We start from the raw sequence: 18,452 nt of genomic DNA, 5'->3' as shown, positions 1-18,452 counted from the left end.
TAGTCGCGTGAAGATATCTATATATACATCGGAAAGATCATCATGCTCACGTATCAATCACCTATGAATGCAGTAGAAGCAAAAGAGGATATGAAAAAAGGACACATTATAGACTATGCACAATAAGATGAGAATATGAAAGAGAACTGTCGTTATATTGTCCTTTGTTGATGATGATTCCCCATCTGCCCTTTATTATACATTTATATTCGACTCTGTTCAATCACCTCCAGACCGGTTTAGGTCCATCTCCGCCTACAGCTGTGGCTGCGAAACTGGGTCTGGGACCTCTGGGTAAACCAGATGCGGGGGCTATGTCAAGAGATTCATCAGTCAAAATTTGATCTTATTCGATGGTGTTGATCAACTCACGCTGTATGGATGATCTTGGACCTATACGTTTCGCACCACCTGATAGAACACTCGAGTTCCCATTTGAAGGTACGGGGAGACCCTTGAAGAAGTTGGAGAACGATGCGTCTCCTCCGCTATGTATATGTGAGGAAGAAGATGTATTACCTGGGATTAGACCGGATCCAGGTAACATTGATAACCTCTGTCTTGGTCTATCATGTCTGGCAGGACCAATCGATGACACTCTTCTCGAGGGAAGCGAGTTGCTTGGCGGTCCCATCGTACCATGACTATTGGTATTTCCCTTCCCATCGGTGTTAGAAGAAGTCAAGGAACTCATGGGTATCTTAACGTTTGCGAAAACAGACGCCGATTTTGCAGCCGAAGCCGCTGTTGGTCTTAGCAGGTTTGACATGGATGCTGAAGTCGATAGCGAAGGTCTAGGTCCTGAAGTGGAACTTTGAATAGAATGAAGTTCGTGCAGTGGTCCGGGTCTTGTTGGTCTTGCAGGAGGACCCATCAACCCAGGCCTACCTAATCCAATTGGTGATTTGGTTGGGGATTCCTCTAATATAGGCTCAATTGCTGGTGCCAAGCCTCTCAGCAAGCGATTTTGTTTCCATGCTGGAAGTTCAGCAGGACTGCTACTCGCTGGTAACGTTGGCGCAGGTAACGTTGAGGTCGAGCCTATGGGTCGAAGAGAAGGAGGTATCATCGGCGAAATTGGTTTCGTATTTCTCACATCCTCCCAATCTGCCGAAGTCTCCGCTGTCACATTACCCGCTGATTGAGAACCTGCTTCAGATGGACTGGAGAAGATCGGACAATCAGGAGCTATTGATCTATCATCGATTTTCCCTTCCCCTGCTTCATCACGCCAACGAAGACCTTTCTTTTCTATAGGTGCTGAAGCAGCGGTTGTGGTGGAAAACAGACTCGGCCGAAGAGCCGCACTCTTGCTAGGTGAGGCTTTCCTCATGTATCGTCTAGGTGATGTTGTTTGTTTGACGGAAGGTCGACGAGGAGATGGAGCAGCAAGAGAGACCGGTAGTCTAGGTGGCTGTACTGAAAATGTGGCCGAAGATTCGCCGAATAAGGTAGCGACGCTCGTATCGACTGTTAGGACAAGTGACTCAAGCTTTCTAATGACCTCATTGGGGTCGGATGATCCAGAAGAAAGCGCTGACACCTCATTTCGAAGTAATATTGAAAATCGAGATAGTAAGGAGGACGATTTAGTAGCCATATCGGCTTGTTGAGCTATATAATCTCTCAATCCTCTTTCTTTAGCAGCTGCGACACTTCTAGTCACGTGTGCTTGATGTTTCATAAGGGCCAATTGATGTTCGTATTTGGCTTCCGATAAATCGTCATCGAATGATCTCTCTTCAGCTTTCTTCAATAGATTGTTCAGTGTTATATTCCTGAGGGATTTATATTGGATGCCAGCTTGAATCTCAGAATTGAATCGATACGATTGGTCTTGTTGTTGTATAAGTAAACGGAGATGATTTTTTTCCTGTTGAGCATCTTCAACAGGTCGACCGGCTTGAATTTCAACGTCTATATCGGCCAATCTAGTTTCTATCGCTTCGACTTGCAGTATGGAAGCATTCCATAAAGCGTCCATTTCTGACCCATCCAGTATTACAGGTAACAGATCATCCAATTCCTTTTGTACTCTGCTTAGTTCATCTTGAGCGTCCACTCTGGCTTTATTCAACCTTCTTTGTTGCATACCAGAAGAGGCATTATGTCCAGCAGCTAGTTGAGCCTCGAGCGATTTGATAGTGGCTTCAAGGGTAACGATTTTTTGTATCCATTGAGCTGTGCGAAGTTCCACTCCAGCTGTATTTCTTGATACTTTAGTCGAGACTTTCTTCGCTTTGTCGGCCCATAAGAGTGTATTGTTTGTTTCTTCTATGTCTTTAGAACTAGGTGAGATACAGTTTATCATTACTGTTCTGCAATTTCCGCCGAGAGAGAATTTGAGTAATCGAGTAAGTTTGGAATCTCGGTAAGGAACATGTTGACGAACTCCTCTGACAGGAGGTTGACATAGCGCCGAGATACAACCACTCAGTGCTAAAAGCGATTTGTTGATATTTGCTCCTTCTTTCATTCGTTGACCTCTATTTACGGAAGCCTTCTCACTTCCTGCAAGATCGATGATCGATAAAGTTGCAGAAGTGGATGACTGAGTGACAGTAGATTTGGCGACATCAACTTCTGATCCTTTTTCATTTCGTACGACGTTGATCTGTAAAACTAAATGCGATCTTGAGGAAGTTGAGTTTCGTGCCGTAAATGATGTACTTCTCCTTTCATTACCTAACATCACTACTTCCATGACTTCGTCTACTGAAGTAGGCGTTTTGTGGGTTACATTGGCAACTTTCACTCGTTCTTTTTCGTTCTCTAATAATTTCAGACCTCCAAGTGGACATGCTGGATAGTCCTCACTCAGAAGATCTCTAATGGATTCGTTGTATATTTCCACCATGGACATCTGGAAGTATGTTTCGTATTTTAATTTGGTATCTTCCACTAAGTCGAACAATTCCCTCATCGTACGAACAATAATACCTGGTTCTTCCTCTGTTCCTGAGATAGTGTGGGTTTTACCGCACCCAGTTGCCTAAGGATTCTTGTCAGTTACTGGCCCGCATTTTCAAATTGAGAAAAATCATGTTGAATTGACTTACGCCATAAGCAAAAACAGTTGCATTATATCCATCCAGTACACCTGCCAACAATGGTTTTGCTGTTTTCTCAAATACCTGTTCTTGTGTAGCTTCCATACTGAACACTTGATCAAAAACATATCTAGTATACAAGTTAGCTGCAAACTCTCATGATGTGATTGCTGGACGTGACATCTCACTTCCTGTTTTTGTACCTCCTTCCAACCATCGGCGCGCCTCTTTTGTTCTCATTTGGATCCTGAGGTTTATCAAAATCCAGCTCTCTATTGTCGATTACCTCTGCAAGACGTTCGAGGTTGGGTGAAATCAGCCTTGATAATCCAAACATGCAGGTATATCTGCTTGTTGGCTAATGTCGCTGAGAGATCTAAACTTACCCACGACATTCCTTAACGCTCCTGCCGCGACTGGTTTCGCTGATGATGTACCTATATTCCCGTCTCCATAGAAATAAGGTTGATTCGTCGGTTGAGCGAGGAATGGAGCTTCTTTGGTGGGATGCCATGGTCGACATCGGACTATAACGCAATCATCGTTCAGTTGGGCTAAGCTAAAGAAGAGATGCCTTTTGCTTACCCGCAATTTGGATTGCATTAGCATCCATCTTGATGAGGGTATGAAAGGTGGGTCGAAAATCGTATATAAGAACTTGGTAGATAAGACTGTGAATCTATCAAAAGCTTGGTTGAGATTGGAAGGCTTGTTGATTTGTTTTCCGAGGTTTGATGAACTACTGATGATCTTGTTTGGTCTTCTTTTGTGAGTGCAACGGTGGGACTGATTTACGCGAAGTTGGATGGGAGGGATGTAGTCGGTATGTTTCTACTCTGCTGTTTGAGGTCAAAATGAATGTGAGTGAAGGAAGTGATTGAGTGTCAGAAGATATAGATCTATGTGGTTCATGAGATGTTTTGATTTGTTTTGACTTTTTGTTCCATAGGATCATTCAACGTTTGTGGGATATTTGTATTCAGGGTAAAAATCAAAAATAGAGCGAGAAAATCAATCGCGCATTGACCACCACGCATATACAAATAAATAAAATATCAGTTTATCTCATTTTATCCCAATCAGTACCTCAAAGTTTGATCCCGTTGTTTGGTTCCTAGCATAAACGGATTCTCCACTACTTACATATCATTATTCGGATATGCTAAGTTAATTGACTTGCGCTTTTACAACGGTGAGAGAGAGGAACACATTCTACAGATCAGCCCCACCACCATATGTAAGCATCCACCATCAATGAATGTCTGATTCCAAGGGAGAAAATACAAGCAAGGCTGGGTGGACTAACTCACTCATGTACGCTGAAGTAGCGTCTGATTGTTTGATCGCCGTTCCACTTCAACGTTGATCCGCAAAAACGTCAGAAATATGTTGAGATCACCTTAAGACAGTGGTTATAGGAGCTGGGTAAGTGACTGAGCCTATCATGCTCTGGTTAGTCCACTGAAGCATGTGTTCCCGTAGTCCAGGCGGGATATATTGGCGCTTTCATTACAAGAAAGAGGGATTGATGACTTCATTGTGAGCTATACACTCTTGGCAATTCTGTGAGAAAAGGAGCTCAGAAAGACTTATCTCCTAGATCATTCAGCGTGATTTAGGCGTGGGAGGTGAGTTGCCTTCATTTGAACGACCGATACCGAACTGACAGTACGCTAAAAGTGAAGGCGTTTGGTACCAGGATCGATACCCGTAAGTCTTCTTCAACCTCTCTTATATAAGGAGGCGGCTGACCGAGAAGTATTCACAGAGGTTGTAGATGCGAGTAAGATATTCACAAGTCCTAATCGCTCAATGTGGGGCACAGACTGATTGTCAAGATAGTATCAATGCACTCTATTACTCTCATTCCCGATTCCCTAGGAGTTGGGGCGAGTCGCATCCTCCTGGAAAGGTGATTCAAGAATGTGAGTGGCATGGTGCCGGTCTCATTCGTCCTTCTGCTGATAAAACTTTCTATTCGTAGTTTCCCTCACACGGCGTTCTCTTCCATACATTGTCCGTCCGGTCAGTGTGCTTGCACTACGCTTACGTCTTGATACCAGACTGGCATTCAATATGTGAATTACAAAAATTGTCATCGAAAATCCCGCTGAAATCTGCATCTTGGTCATCTTCTTCGTCGACATACACGATTTCATTTCAACAAGATCGCATAGAAGTGACAATGGAATGTGAACTCCTAATTTCTGGCTTAGGAAGTTTTTCCAAACCATTACAAGTCCGAATTCCTGACATCAATGATTTCAAAGGTCAAATAATCCATTCTTCCTCTCTAGTCTTAAACGAGCTTAAGGGCAAAAAGGTAGCTGTGATCGGAAATGGATGTACGGGGTAAATGTTCAACCTGTTGGTAGACAATCTCAGAGATCTCATAATCGCTGACAGGAAGAGAACCATCTGATTTTGCAGGACTCAACTCGTCACTGCGCTTTCTAGGGAACCCTCAATCAAAGTTATTGCTGTCTCTAGAAGTGTTAGGTGGTTGACGCCAGGGTGAGCAAAATACCTATGAAAGGCTCTCGAGGCTAGCATTGGTCTAAATTCGCTTAATCGAGACTGACGGCACCAACAAAAAAAAAGCAGGTCCACATAATATCCCATGGACAGGCACCCAACGTGTTCTGCTCTCAATACCACTGATCAGGAGGCTCGCGAGATTAGCTACATTTCTGCTCATGGAGATGTACTGAATCCTTTTCGCGAAAAAGTCAATATTGACTCCGATAGCTCGTCGAGTCCAGAATGTAGGTAAATCCGGTACCAAAAGGGCGAGTGGACAGGCTGATATATGCTTGTTTACAATAGAAACGCGCCGCATGGATGAGAGATTCGGCACCTGAGAACATGAAAAATAGCATAGTACCAGACTTTCGTTAGTCAAGCTCTTTTACCTTCATTCAAAGGACGATCGTTCACTTGTTAATCTGGTTCATCGTAATTTGTAGCTCTAAAGTAATCGTATCACTTGTGACGGGTACGATTCTTACAGGTCTAGGATGTGTGGAGTTCCTTGATAGCTCACACGTTGTTATGTAGTGAATACCTGAATGCTCTCCATCAAGACAACGTTACGTCAGTCATTGGTTCGATAGTGCATGTCGACAGGGACAGTCTGAAATTTGAAAATGGAGAGCACTTGATCCCATTTGCATATCAGGTGTGACACAATCTTTCATACATGATTCATGTTCAGGGAAGAGATATCAAGTCGACATAATCGTTCTTGCGACTGGATTCGATACTGTATGTCCGCTTTCAAAAGAAAATTTGAGCATATCCATCGACTCTTTTTCAAATCTGCTAACGAAGGCTATCTGGTCAGCCTGCAAGTTTGTGAAAGGGAGAGAAGGTCTTGATATGCTTGGCAAGAGGGATCAACTAGAATACTATCACGGTGTACGTATCCACTTTTCTCTCTTTCAATTCTATATTTTGGGCCCCTCCCGACAGTCGCGCTGACAATCTATTAACGTGCTCTTATTGGAATGTTAATGATAGATGGACCATACCTGGATCTCCCAATTTCTTCAGTATGCAAGGTAGCAATAGTACAGCGGGACATTGTAAGTTGGAAGCCTCTCCCTCTCTCCGGTCAAGCTTGTCGCACACAAAAAAGCTATTTTTACGATAATTGATCCGAATAAAGAATTCACTGATGTTTTGGATTTTGGGTCAATTAGTCAGTACACTGTTGTTCCAATTGGAAGTACAAGCGAATTACATAGCTTCTTTACTTGCGGGATCCACTGAGGGGGATTCGAATCATCGAGATCAAAGGATCTGCCAACAAGAGATATAATCAGTGAGTTTCAGCCTTGACCACCTGTTGTGGCGAAAAGATCGCGCTGAAATCAAATCGTATTGATCCGGTTGCTCATTGACCTCCACTGATTTCGCTGTATACTAGGTGGTCGGCTTCAAGACTCAGTAAAACAATTTGGGGCGAGAAAGAAAGTTGGTTCCGATCGAATGGAGGTAAAGGAAGAGTTTTCGTAAGTTCGTTTTAGAACGAGAGGAGCATTAGATGGTGTTCCGACGATTGGATCGCGAATCGATGAATGTCTGCCAACTGATATCTTGGTTGTCCGAGTGACGATGGCCAGAGACAAGAGCTGATGTCATGTCAAAAATGTCATAGACACAATGGCCAGGTCCCAGGAAGCCTATACTGGTGGATCAATCGTGAGATTGATTGGGATGACTGGGTAGGTACCAAGTAGTACGTGTGATGTTGGGCATTATAGCGAGGTTTCTTACGTATGATGATGTGCGTAATGATCAATTGAGATAGATTGTAAAGCAATGAGAAACAACAGAGCCGTAAGACTTCGCCACGCCGCTTTCACTTGTATGCATGTATGATTCTAATCTACGAGAACATCTACTTCTGACGAATTTCCATTCGCTCCTTGACTTTCCCATGACGAATCTATCTAGATCTAGCCGATAGCCGTTCAACTAGTCGCTATTTCACATCGGAAAAGGTTGATGTTGATAGGTCGATTATCAATAGTTTACACTCCTGGCACGGCAGAATGGATTTCAGGTGGAGGACCTCTTCTGTTCGGTTTCTTTTTTTCACCTTCTTCACCCTGAACTTCAGTCACACCATGTTGACTTCTTGTTGTTTGGTGAACATTGTTAGGATCATGTTTAACTAACATTCGCGTCCAGGCTCTGGTCCCCAAGGTTTCATCAGCCTCTTGGAAGACGTCTCTAAAATACGAAAGTCGGCCCAATCTGATCCGTCTTAGTAGAACAAGCAGCACCCGACAGGACAAGTCTGGGGAATGACTCGAATTCTGTAAATAAACAACACTTACCTCTCGTATTGTACGGCTGGATTGACAGCGGTACCTAATTGAAGTGCCGATTGAAGTGGGAAATCCACGTTTCTCAATACCTCTCTAGCCAGTAACACGACATCTGCCTTTCCTTGCTCGATGATGTCATTTGCTTGATGAGCATCGGTGATGATGCCGACTGCACCGACTAAGATGTTCTTGACGTTCTTTTTGATATGTTCGGCAAATGGGAGTTCTAGAAGTGAGATTCAATGATGATTTAGCAGACAGCATCGGGTGAGTCGAGGGAGTTGAATGGATCACGCAGCGAAATACGGGGAAAAGAGGAGGTGCTGAGATAGACCAATTGGATTGAAGACATAGCTCTTCGTGAATGTGGAAGAAAGTATCACTAACGATAAGAAGGTCCAACTTGAACTTTTTGTCTAATATCATTCCCACCTGACGAGACGTCAATCAAATCTACGCCTAGATCTGCAAGTTTCTGAGTAAGGATAGTAGTTTGTTCGATTCCCCTAAAAATGGGCGATTTCATGGAAGAAAAATTAGAAAAGAAATTGGATATAAGTTACTTGATGATACAAAAGAAATGAGGGATTTCGTACTCACCACCAAGCATAATCACCATTTTCAGTCTTTTCAGGACCTAAAGTATCTTCTAACCAATCTGTAGCTGATAATCTATAAAATAGAGGTTTGTCCCATTTATCCCGGACTAGTTTGGTGATTTCCAAAGGAAGTTTGATTCTGTTTTCGAATGATCCCCCATACCCATCTGTTCTGGTGTTGGACAGAGGATCAACATATTCATGAAGGAGATAACCTGAAATGTAGATATGAGATTAGGATGATTATTTGATACTACAGAAGTGTAGTGTATTCGACGCGCAGTGAATGGAGAGGCTAGTGCATGGGCTCACCATGTGCACCGTGAATTTCGATGTAATCAAATCCAATCGCCTTACACCTTTCAACAGCATCGGCGAAAGCTTTCTTGAGATTTTCGATGTATTCAAGACTGGATTCGACTGGATTGGCATATTTGCCCTCATTGAAAGAAATCGCTGATGGGGCTTGGACTATCCAAGCGTGCGAACCAAAATAATGGGCGTGAGTTAGAGTTATCATATTTAACGAATCAACAAATCATATTGATATCCAAGGAAATTCGGTAATGATTGCACCCACCATTGTTAGGCCAACCACCATTCTCTTCACCAACAACATTACCACCATCATAACCACCTTCAACGGCTAATCTGAGATTCCAAGGCGCGGGTGTAGAAGCCTTCCTACCGGCATGGGCAAGTTGGATACCAATGACACCTTTTATACCATGAACGTAATCTACTATCCGTTTGAATGAATCTATCTGAGAATCTTCCCATAGTCCCTACTCATATACAAGCACCAACACTCATCAGTCGTTGTGAGTCTTCGAGACATTGGAGTTTTAAGAGGGTCAAATTCGGAATGAACAACTCACACTATCCTCTGGGGTAATTCTGCCTTCTGGAACGACAGCAGTAGCTTCGATCATTATACTTCCCCATCCACGCATTGCCATCGAACCTAGATGTACCAAATGATGATCTGTGGCTTGGCCATTGCTCGATGAATCTAAAATGTCATTTCGCACTCAGTCTTTGATCGTCAAGAAGCGTACTCTGTACCTCTGGGGTGGAACAGGAGATAAACGAAAACTTACATTGACACATAGGAGCTACCCAAGCTCTATTGGGGAATTCAACTCCTCTGATGGTCAAAGGTTCGAACAGTTTGGGTGGGTTTTCATTTTGGGGATATTGATCAGAGGGTAACAATGACCCAATAGGCTGAGTCTGTAAGGGTAGGAATTCATGATACCCTTTTACTTGATGAGGTGGATAGGGGAAAATGGGTTGATCTGATTTTGTCATTGCGAAAGTGGTTTTTCCGAGATGGACTGGGAGACGATCATACACGGACAACGAAAAGGAAGAGTCAAGAGGATGGGAGATGCATACGAGGCTTTCATATAGCGCTATCTTCCTATGATCTCATCCATACCATTTCTTTGTCATCGACCATTCGTACGCTGAATAATATTAGTTGGTTTCCTCCACTTTCTATCGGTCTACTCCGGTCCGTGTGACGCTCGGCCGTGAGCAGAGATGAAAACTACTCGAGTATGATGTGTGCCATAAGAGAAAAGAAGAAAAAATCCTCACTTGAAGGTATCCGACACAGCAGTACATGTCACAGATGACAATCATCAATATAAGTAAAGAAGGAACGTCAGAAATCTTTGTAAGGGTCCAATAAGAGAGAAGTGAGAACAAACAAGTTGAACAAGAAACGAGAAGGGCAAATTAACGTACAATTTTACAATGAGCAGGCGACGTTCATACCGTCCAATTCCCAATCGTAACAGACCTGAAGAGAGAGGACAACCACCTATCCAAATAATCATCTTGCTAATTAATGAAGACTTCACCAAACATCTAGGAACTCTTCCACCTCATTCCATCGGATTGGACCCAAATCCGCGTAACCATGAGGTCTTTCTGGGTAAAGTCCTGTGCCATCATAGTTGCCCAGTGAATTGTTATCGGCGAACAACAACGCTCTTTGTCTGACACTCCAGTTGAGCCAATTTTCTTCGTCTCTCCTTCTTCGGGATAACATATCTTCACTGACAGTTTCCAATAACATGCTGAGTACTATAGATCTGATGCTTCCCATGCACGAGGCCTTCAGTGCAGTCATTTCCTCTTCGAGCACCTCCAATAACGTTTCATTGGCGGTGTGCACAAACAGCCATAACAGGTAAGGGGGAGTCAGTGATGGTAGGTTTTGAATGTGAAGATTATCATAGACTCGAACCGTCGAATAATTCTTCAACAAGACTCGAAGAACTCTCGAGAACGTCCTCTTCATTATTTGATCGAATTCGTCGTACGCGTTACGATATTTACTGGGTTTCGGACAACCGACTGCTGAAGCCAGATCGTCTAGCTTGATTGTGAAAGTCGACTCATTCGTTTGATACATCGTCGGCATGCGTGGTCGAGGATGGATGGCACAAAGCTCGAGTAACGCTTTTTCGATGCTACGAGCATTAAGTGATTCCAAGAGATCGTCGTCGTGCTACATCGTACAGTCTCTCGTCAGTGCCAGGTAGAGAGCATAGAGAGAAGGAGAAAATGGAAAAGACTTTCGGAAGTCAGCCATGCCTCAACTCACTGTCATAGAAGCTTGCCACTTGGTAGTTGCACTCGGGACCTCTTTTTTCGGACCTTCGATAGTCCTTTTTGGCGAGTTGGAAATTCGATCTTCGGGCCATGAACCTTCAAAGTTATCTGTGAGAAAAGGGGTATGTGATGCTGGTGTTGTGATTTGGCTTTCAGCTCTTGAACTTTCTCCATCGATAGGAAGATCGAGGTCCGGTGATTCATCTCTGTAGTTGATTGGTGATTGAAGTCGAGACGGGGTTTGAGCTTGAACTAATTTCCCTTTCCCTTTCCCTTTCCCTTTCCCTTTCCCTTTCCCTTTCCCTTTCACTTCCTCTTTTCGGGTCTTGGCTGTATACATTTCTTAGGTGATGGTTCGGTCTGAATCAGGAGAATCTCGTTTGGTCTCGATGGGCGTTCTTCCATCAGCTAATTTCGACAGTGTATTGATGAATGGGTGAGACCCTCGAACCGATCCGCTATATGATCCTGGTAAGTATTTATCTTGTATGTGAACATCAAGATCGTATCCGGCTGACACGTATGCCTCACCATCAGCTGATGCTGAGTTGTCGTCAAGAAGCCTTTGAGAATCGAGATCAGATCCTATGGACGAAGATCTTCTGGGACCAGCGACAAGTCCGGAAGTCTGATTGGGGTCGAATGAACTTGATCTTATCATGCGTTGACCACCCATAGCGATGGATCCGGCTGACTTCAACTTTGAAAGAGCTTTTTTCAAGGGACCCGGTTCGGCAGGACTATCAGGTGCTAATGACCATCTTGACCTTAACGGGAGCTCTTCGCGAGAATTCGATTCGTATTTGGTCGTAGATCTTCGATTGGAGTCTTCAGGATAATCCACTGTTAACCCTAATGAATTCTCGAATTGGACTTCTCGTTTATTTCGTGTGTAGTGGGATGGACGGGATTGTTCTTCTGCATCGAGGAAGAGGTTTTCAGGATTTTCAGAAGACACCTGGGTCCTGGAGCTAGAAGCAAGAGCGTTAAGCTCCATTCGAGACGTGGAAAGAGGCGAAGGGGGTGTCAGGGTAATTCTTGGAATAGGGAGGTCAGGAAGGATAGGTAGGGTCGAATCTTCATCAGTCAAATTAGATGGCCATGGGGTAGTCAACAGTGAATGGGGCCTTTCTGGGGATATGTGAGATCGGGGAGCAGGAGGAGAAAGGGGATTGTCTTTCTTCATTGATGAAATACCAAGATACAGATGATAAAAAGGTCAAACGGAGGAATATGTAAAAGCAGACTTCAATCAGAAGTAATCAATGATAGATCAATATTAGTTTAAAGAATTGATAGGATTTGTGCTGGTATCGAGTGAAATAGTACACAGATAGAATCATGAAACAAGTGGTGAGGCAAGAGGTTTAGGAAACGTAAAGATTATGCAACAGGAATCGAGGATGAAAGAGAAGAAAAGAAAGAAAGAAGAAGAAAGATGTAGATGAGATGTTGATTGATCAGAGATCTGCATAGTGATTTAGACCGCGTCATACATCCACAGCGGTGATAGCGCAAAGGAGTCCGTGCTTTCTTTGAAAGAAGATTCGTCAAGACAGAGACAAGACGATGTTGAGCTCGCTGACACCGTCATGGTGGATCGCCGTATATCTAGACATGATACCAGGTATTCATTCTGGCTCTAAACATTGTTTGACCAGAACAGAAATCCAGGGGTGAATGAAAGAAGTAGCAGCAAGAGACCGAAGTAAGCCATATAACGGTAATCTACGTTTTTAGACCAAGAAGAAAGAAAGAAAGAGAGAAAGAAGAAGGAAAGAAAGAAAAGGCAATTGTGAGGCAGATCAATAGGTATCTTGACTGAAGGTCTTCCACTCATCTGAAAAAAGGTACTAATAAACCGAAAATCTTATCTGTCCCACCTCAGCCCACCTCTGAATATGCTATCACCCAATCTTCTACCTCTATCACTACTATTCAATCGTACTCTACCGTACTTTCTGGCTTGCCCTCTCCGACCTCCTCGCCCATGTCCGCGATTGTTCAAATGGGCAAGGGCAAAGAGACCTTGATCCCATCTCTTCCTCTTATGTCCCCAATTTCGATGTTGGATTTCTTCTTCATCTTCATTCTCCCTATCTCTTTTCCTCTTCCTCGTCAGACTGCTCATCGCCCAAGTGATCTCCTTCCAGGTAACTCGTGTGATATCACCACAATTATCGTGCAATACCCAGCGATTTTGAGCAAACAGTAAACCGACACTTTCAGACCATGATTTCCACCCTTCAGAGATGGTTGATCTGGTTTCCTCCACTTTGTTATACAGCAGACTCAAGATAACGCCACGTTGGGTAGACTTGCAACTATCCAAATTAACTTGGATGGTTCTTGCGAGGCTATCGAGTAGTTTCTCATCCGCAGTCTGGACCAAAACCCACAAAACATCAGGTGGTGTATATTTTGTTATCGAGGCTGCATCCTTTGGATTAGGCTGTATCGCAAGCGAGAGGGTTTCAATAGCATCATATTCAGCTAAAACTATTCGAAGGGACCTCGAGAATGACTCGTCCAACAAAGCGGAGTCGGTATACCATGGATTGGGATTAGGTGATCCTACAGCGAATGCCAGATTGTGAATGGCAGTATGAAATAGCCGCGAAGGTGAAAATACGCCACATAACCGTGCAAGGGCTTGAGAGACGAATGAAGGTGATCGGGAGGAAATTAAATGGTCCGCATGCTAGGATGAAACGAGAGATTAGCTTTTAAGGTTAATGCTTACCTGGCTGATGCGGATTAAAGAAATGGACGACTGCACGATGATGAAAATGAGGTACACAGAAAGTCAAAAAACGAATGTACTTCTCCTGAACAAAAGAGCAGAATGGAGGCAATGGTTTGCTTCAACAGTGAAGAACCGTATGCGCCCTAGATGGATATCAAGCAAAAGCACAATGAACAGGAGAAACGAAGCCACACTCACTTCATTCATCGAACGAATCTTAAACTTTAAAACCTGAACTTCCATTCTCAATTCAAATATCTCTTTCTGTTCTTCATGACCATTCCCATCGTCATTACGTGCACGATATGTGGACTTTGGGTCAGTCCCAAGCTCGAGATGTTCAGGTGGGGCGATCCGGGAATTAGCTCGATTCCACCCTCTTGATGGTCCGTGCGTTATCTGCTCTGACGAAGTGGAAGAACCGAAAGAAAGAGAAGGTGTAGATCTCCATCTATCTAACCTTGGTTCGGTAGGGATGGTCTTAAAAGTAATTCGATCTCTTAATGGTAATCGTATGATTGGTCTTTCAGCTTGATCAGGAAGTGGATCTTGATGAATGATGGTAGGGAGTGATGATATCGCTCTTTCCTCATTTGAATCTGTGACAAGATGAGTATCGTCTTCTTCGAGTTCCTCGAAAGCGTGTTGGTAATAGTCAAGATCACGGGGAACGTATGGGGTGGAAGGCGAAGAGTTAAACGGGTTGTAAGGCCCAGGAGCATCGAGGGGAATCATCTTTGTTCTGTGAATGTATTGTGGGAAGGGTCGGAGTATGGATGATGCAGAACTCCTGACTGACATCAAGGGCCCGAAAGCACTCAGTGCATGAAGGCGAGATGCGGATACTTAATGGCGAAGGAAGGTGTCTTATTTGCTCAAAGCCGGACTAGGGTCGAAAAGAGATTGGAAGAGTTTGTTCGTTCGTATAATCTCACGTCAGCTTGTCAAATGTTACCTCAACCTGCTTGGTTAACTCACCAAGCTGTTTGAGCAATATAGCTTCTATCCGCTGTCTACAATGTATGTGCGATGAACCCAGGAATACGATCGCGATTGTATATCAGCTTTCAAAACTTGATTGACAAAAGGGGACAATGAAGAAAGAATGAGAAACTAAGTTGATGGTCGACAAGGTTTTAACTTGACGATGACCATCGTACTGTATGTTTTCACGAATAAGGAATGGGTGGACGATCTTCTACAGTCAAATGCTGCATTACAAAACATCAATATGACGATACGTAATAACTATTTGCATTTTGATGCATTCATATCAACACCTTATACCACATACTGACTTATTGTTTCTTTCGATACATGTGTTACACATCGCACTGCCACAGCGAGAAGGTGTTAGCAATCAACTTACTGTACTTCGTCCACGAAACTCCGGGTTGCATTTGAAGCTGACGAGAGTCATTTGTAGCTTTTTTGCCGTGCTTTACTTCTTCACGAGTCGATACCTCTCCCATGCCGATACCAAAGCGTCTGTCACACAATACCATACCCAACGCTTCTACTAAAGAATACATATCGAGAAATGGCCAGGAGAATGGAGTTCGAACTCGAATCTCAACTCACTCCGAGATGAACGAAGAGGTGTTCCGATCACAGTTGCGTTGTCTTCTGATTTCAATCATGATCGATCAAAATTTGGATGTCATCTTGTATTGTACTCAATCGGTCGATGTAGATGTTATCGTGCTCAAACCTCCTTGGCCTGATTTACCTCTACCCAGAAAGGAGTCTTGGAGAAGCTCCATCTTTGTTCTGCCACTTCAAGTGTCATTCGCTGTATTACAGTTGACTCCGATACTGAGTTGCTTTCAAACACTGATCACATCTCAAGATCAAGTACGAAAAGCCCATAGAAGCGCAGAATCGAATACTGAAAGGTGGGATCCTACAAAAATCCCCCAAGAGCCTCTTGCATCCCACTGAAGGACTAGGGGAAAGCTCACTATTCTCTGTTCAAAACAATGGATAAAGATCCTCGAAGATCTGATCATGATTTTTTACGTGACATGAGAGCAGCTCACGGACCATTAAGTCTGGACATCTGAAATGAGCGCAATGTACTGTGAACGTGGAAGCCGGACCCATGATGACGATCGCTGGAAGATCAGCATAGGTTCTCTGAATGTGCCCCTCCACTAGAGCTCTCGATCCACCTGTACTGTATAATTCATTCATTGGTCAATGACTGGGACATAAGCATAACATGACTACATAACATAACCGTATCTCTCTGTTCGTGTCTCGCATGTTGACATTACGTTAACCACCTACAGAACCCATAGCTTTCTTCAACCTCGATCTGAGAACATCATCTCTCGTTTGAGCACCCGTTGTCGATCCTACTATTCCTGGATTGATGTCTTTTTCTTCTCTCGCCTCTCTCGACGTCGATCTTGTCATATTTTTACCTCCTGGTTGGATTGAGCTTTTCACAGCCGGAGCAGGTTTCGATTTCATTGGAGAAGACATTGCTACAGGTGTACTTTCACCTGATCTCGGTGTCGAAACCGAAACCGCACCTGCTGCTGAAGAAGGTACAACTATGGGTGGATCATCCGCTGTTTTCATCTTGATTACTGTTTCTACTAAGATCGCCCGTCGTGTCCATCGTCTTCTTCTCGTGAACTAAGCACACAAGTCAGCTGGATGATCTGAGAGCAGTCAAAAAGTATAGCTGATCATCATGAAACCCCTTACACAGATAGTGAAGACGGTAATGATATATTACTTACTTTACCTAAACCGCCTTTTGGACCCATCCCTTCCCACTTGTTATCCCCGTAAACCCATCCATCTCCATCGGTAGCTTCATCTCTATCTACGATGGTTTCTGCGGGCACAGGTACATGTACATTCGATTGAGGGATATGATGGCCGTCATCGGTATGAGATTCCTCGCTCGCTTGTGACATCGTCCGCTGTCTTGTTGCATCTGAATTCTTTCGAGGTGAGCTAGCTTGAGTTGCAGCCGCGGTAGCTCCTGCTGCTACACTTGCTGTACGAGCTTTCAGTCTCTCTAGACCTTTAGTAAATGCTTGTTCCGCTATTGATTGAGCTCTGACTCCGGGAGAAAGTGATTCCTCCATCGTTGCAGTGGAAGTTCTAGGAGGGGATGAACCGAATGGTGAGATGAATGATGTCGGTCTACTTGATGATCCACTAGACTGTGATTGATTTGCGAGTGAGAATCCATGATCATCATGTTCTGGGATAGTGGGTGAAGGCACACTTTGGTTGGAAGTAGTGTTAGAAGCGGAGAAGGAAGTTGCTGAATTATGATGATGTATTGAATTTAACCCTTGACCTTGTCTAACTATTGACCAATCTTCATCTAACCATTTCCAATTTGTTATTCTGGTCACCTTTGCTTTCGGGTCATTCACAGTGGGACTCGGAACGACAATGGAAGTTGGGGAAGGTAAAGTGAAATTAGAAGGTGGTGAGACTGGTTGCAGATGATTATCGCACCATGAAGGTCTTTCTTGTGGTAGTAAAGCTGAAGTCCAATCTAATCCCATCCACCATCTTTGATTTTCATGTATCTCAAACTTGAAATATATAGGTTGTTCAGTTTTTACTAGTCCATTTGATTCTTCGTCTGAATCATCAATTGCTGATCCGGAAGGTAGTGGTCCGTTCATTTTGGTGGTGAATCTAGGTTTCAAAGAAAATGCTAAAGAAGGTCTTCTCGACACTGTCCATTTCGATTTCATCCATTCAAACGGTGAAAAATGAGATTTCAGAGAGAATCGATATGAATCTTCAGGTGGTGATCCAAATACGAACAGGAACATCAAAGCTAAAGATCTTCTGATAAATAATGATTTCGAGAGCAGGTTGATCAAATGAGCTAAAGGTGGTGAAGGTAATAACAAACATACTGATCCTAGTATACCCAATAAAGTAGTATAACCTATAAATTTACCTAATATGACCCATGTTATCCAAATCACTAATAGACCTCTCGTTAGTCTGGCTGGACCAAGTTGTCGAAACCTAGCGTATACATCGGCTGTCATCGGATAAGGTGAAGAAGGGAGTAAAGCATATATCGCATTCAAGTCAGAAAGGGTTATTAAAAGGGTCTCCGAAGTAGAAGGTTCTATTGATGCGTTCTTGATAGGTTGTTTGGAAGATGCTCTCAATCGCAGACTCGATAGTGGAAGGAAAGGTAGGAATACCAGTGGTGGGAGTAAATACCTTTGAATCACCAAAAAACGAAATACAATTAGTCACACGACCTAATCACTATGCAAAGAGAAGAAGTCTTACTTGAAAGCATGACTTGAGCCTAAACACAATGCCCACCATGCACCTACTACCATCCAGCTTTGAACCCTCCTTGCACCTCGCCAGAAGAGTACCTCCAAAGCTTTACGAAGGAGTGCTATCGGTCGAGCGAAGAGGACGAGTAATCGTAAAAAAGGAGCTGGAAGTGAAGATACCAAATCTGATGTTTGGAGGATTATAGGCGGAGGAGGATCTGTAGCTCCCGTTGAGGGCACAGGTAGTGGACCAGGCATATCGCTGCTATGAATTCGATATATCCATGTTTTGCTGAAGACGTTGGGGTTGATAG

At 43.6% G+C, this 18,452-nt stretch overlaps 5 protein-coding genes across 5 annotated transcripts; all 5 read right to left on the bottom strand.

The window, feature by feature from the left end:
* Nucleotides 1-223: 223 nt before the first annotated feature.
* Nucleotides 224-3,663, bottom strand: IL334_003314 (uncharacterized protein; the record flags this gene model as incomplete). Its single annotated transcript, XM_062935048.1, has 6 exons — nucleotides 224-312; nucleotides 373-2,992; nucleotides 3,060-3,180; nucleotides 3,239-3,338; nucleotides 3,437-3,577; nucleotides 3,636-3,663. 6 exons carry the CDS (start codon nucleotides 3,661-3,663, stop codon nucleotides 224-226), a joined length of 3,099 nt encoding a protein of 1,032 aa, XP_062791099.1.
* A 3,922-nt stretch (nucleotides 3,664-7,585) lies between these two features.
* On the bottom strand, nucleotides 7,586-9,795 carry IL334_003313 (uncharacterized protein; the record flags this gene model as incomplete). The annotated part of the gene is made up of 8 exons (XM_062935047.1): nucleotides 7,586-7,748; nucleotides 7,895-8,111; nucleotides 8,273-8,391; nucleotides 8,486-8,699; nucleotides 8,797-8,955; nucleotides 9,065-9,269; nucleotides 9,363-9,496; nucleotides 9,585-9,795. The coding sequence occupies 8 exons, from the start codon at nucleotides 9,793-9,795 to the stop codon at nucleotides 7,586-7,588; spliced, it is 1,422 nt and encodes a 473-aa protein (XP_062791098.1).
* A 553-nt stretch (nucleotides 9,796-10,348) lies between these two features.
* IL334_003312 (uncharacterized protein) lies at nucleotides 10,349-12,295 on the bottom strand (the record flags this gene model as incomplete). Its single annotated transcript, XM_062935046.1, has 3 exons — nucleotides 10,349-11,005; nucleotides 11,102-11,439; nucleotides 11,641-12,295. The coding sequence occupies 3 exons, from the start codon at nucleotides 12,293-12,295 to the stop codon at nucleotides 10,349-10,351; spliced, it is 1,650 nt and encodes a 549-aa protein (XP_062791097.1).
* Nucleotides 12,296-12,979: 684 nt separating this feature from the next.
* Nucleotides 12,980-14,590, bottom strand: IL334_003311 (uncharacterized protein; the record flags this gene model as incomplete). The annotated part of the gene is made up of 2 exons (XM_062935045.1): nucleotides 12,980-13,810; nucleotides 14,054-14,590. The coding sequence occupies 2 exons, from the start codon at nucleotides 14,588-14,590 to the stop codon at nucleotides 12,980-12,982; spliced, it is 1,368 nt and encodes a 455-aa protein (XP_062791096.1).
* Nucleotides 14,591-16,132: 1,542 nt separating this feature from the next.
* Nucleotides 16,133-18,396, bottom strand: IL334_003310 (uncharacterized protein; the record flags this gene model as incomplete). Its single annotated transcript, XM_062935044.1, has 3 exons — nucleotides 16,133-16,498; nucleotides 16,606-18,073; nucleotides 18,146-18,396. 3 exons carry the CDS (start codon nucleotides 18,394-18,396, stop codon nucleotides 16,133-16,135), a joined length of 2,085 nt encoding a protein of 694 aa, XP_062791095.1.
* Nucleotides 18,397-18,452: the final 56 nt, after the last annotated feature.

Source organism: Kwoniella shivajii, chromosome 4 (assembly GCF_035658355.1).
Source record: "Kwoniella shivajii chromosome 4, complete sequence".
Classification (NCBI taxonomy): domain Eukaryota; kingdom Fungi; phylum Basidiomycota; class Tremellomycetes; order Tremellales; family Cryptococcaceae; genus Kwoniella; species Kwoniella shivajii.
Note: the sequence above shows the minus strand (reverse complement) of the source record. Positions and strands in the feature narration are given on the sequence as shown.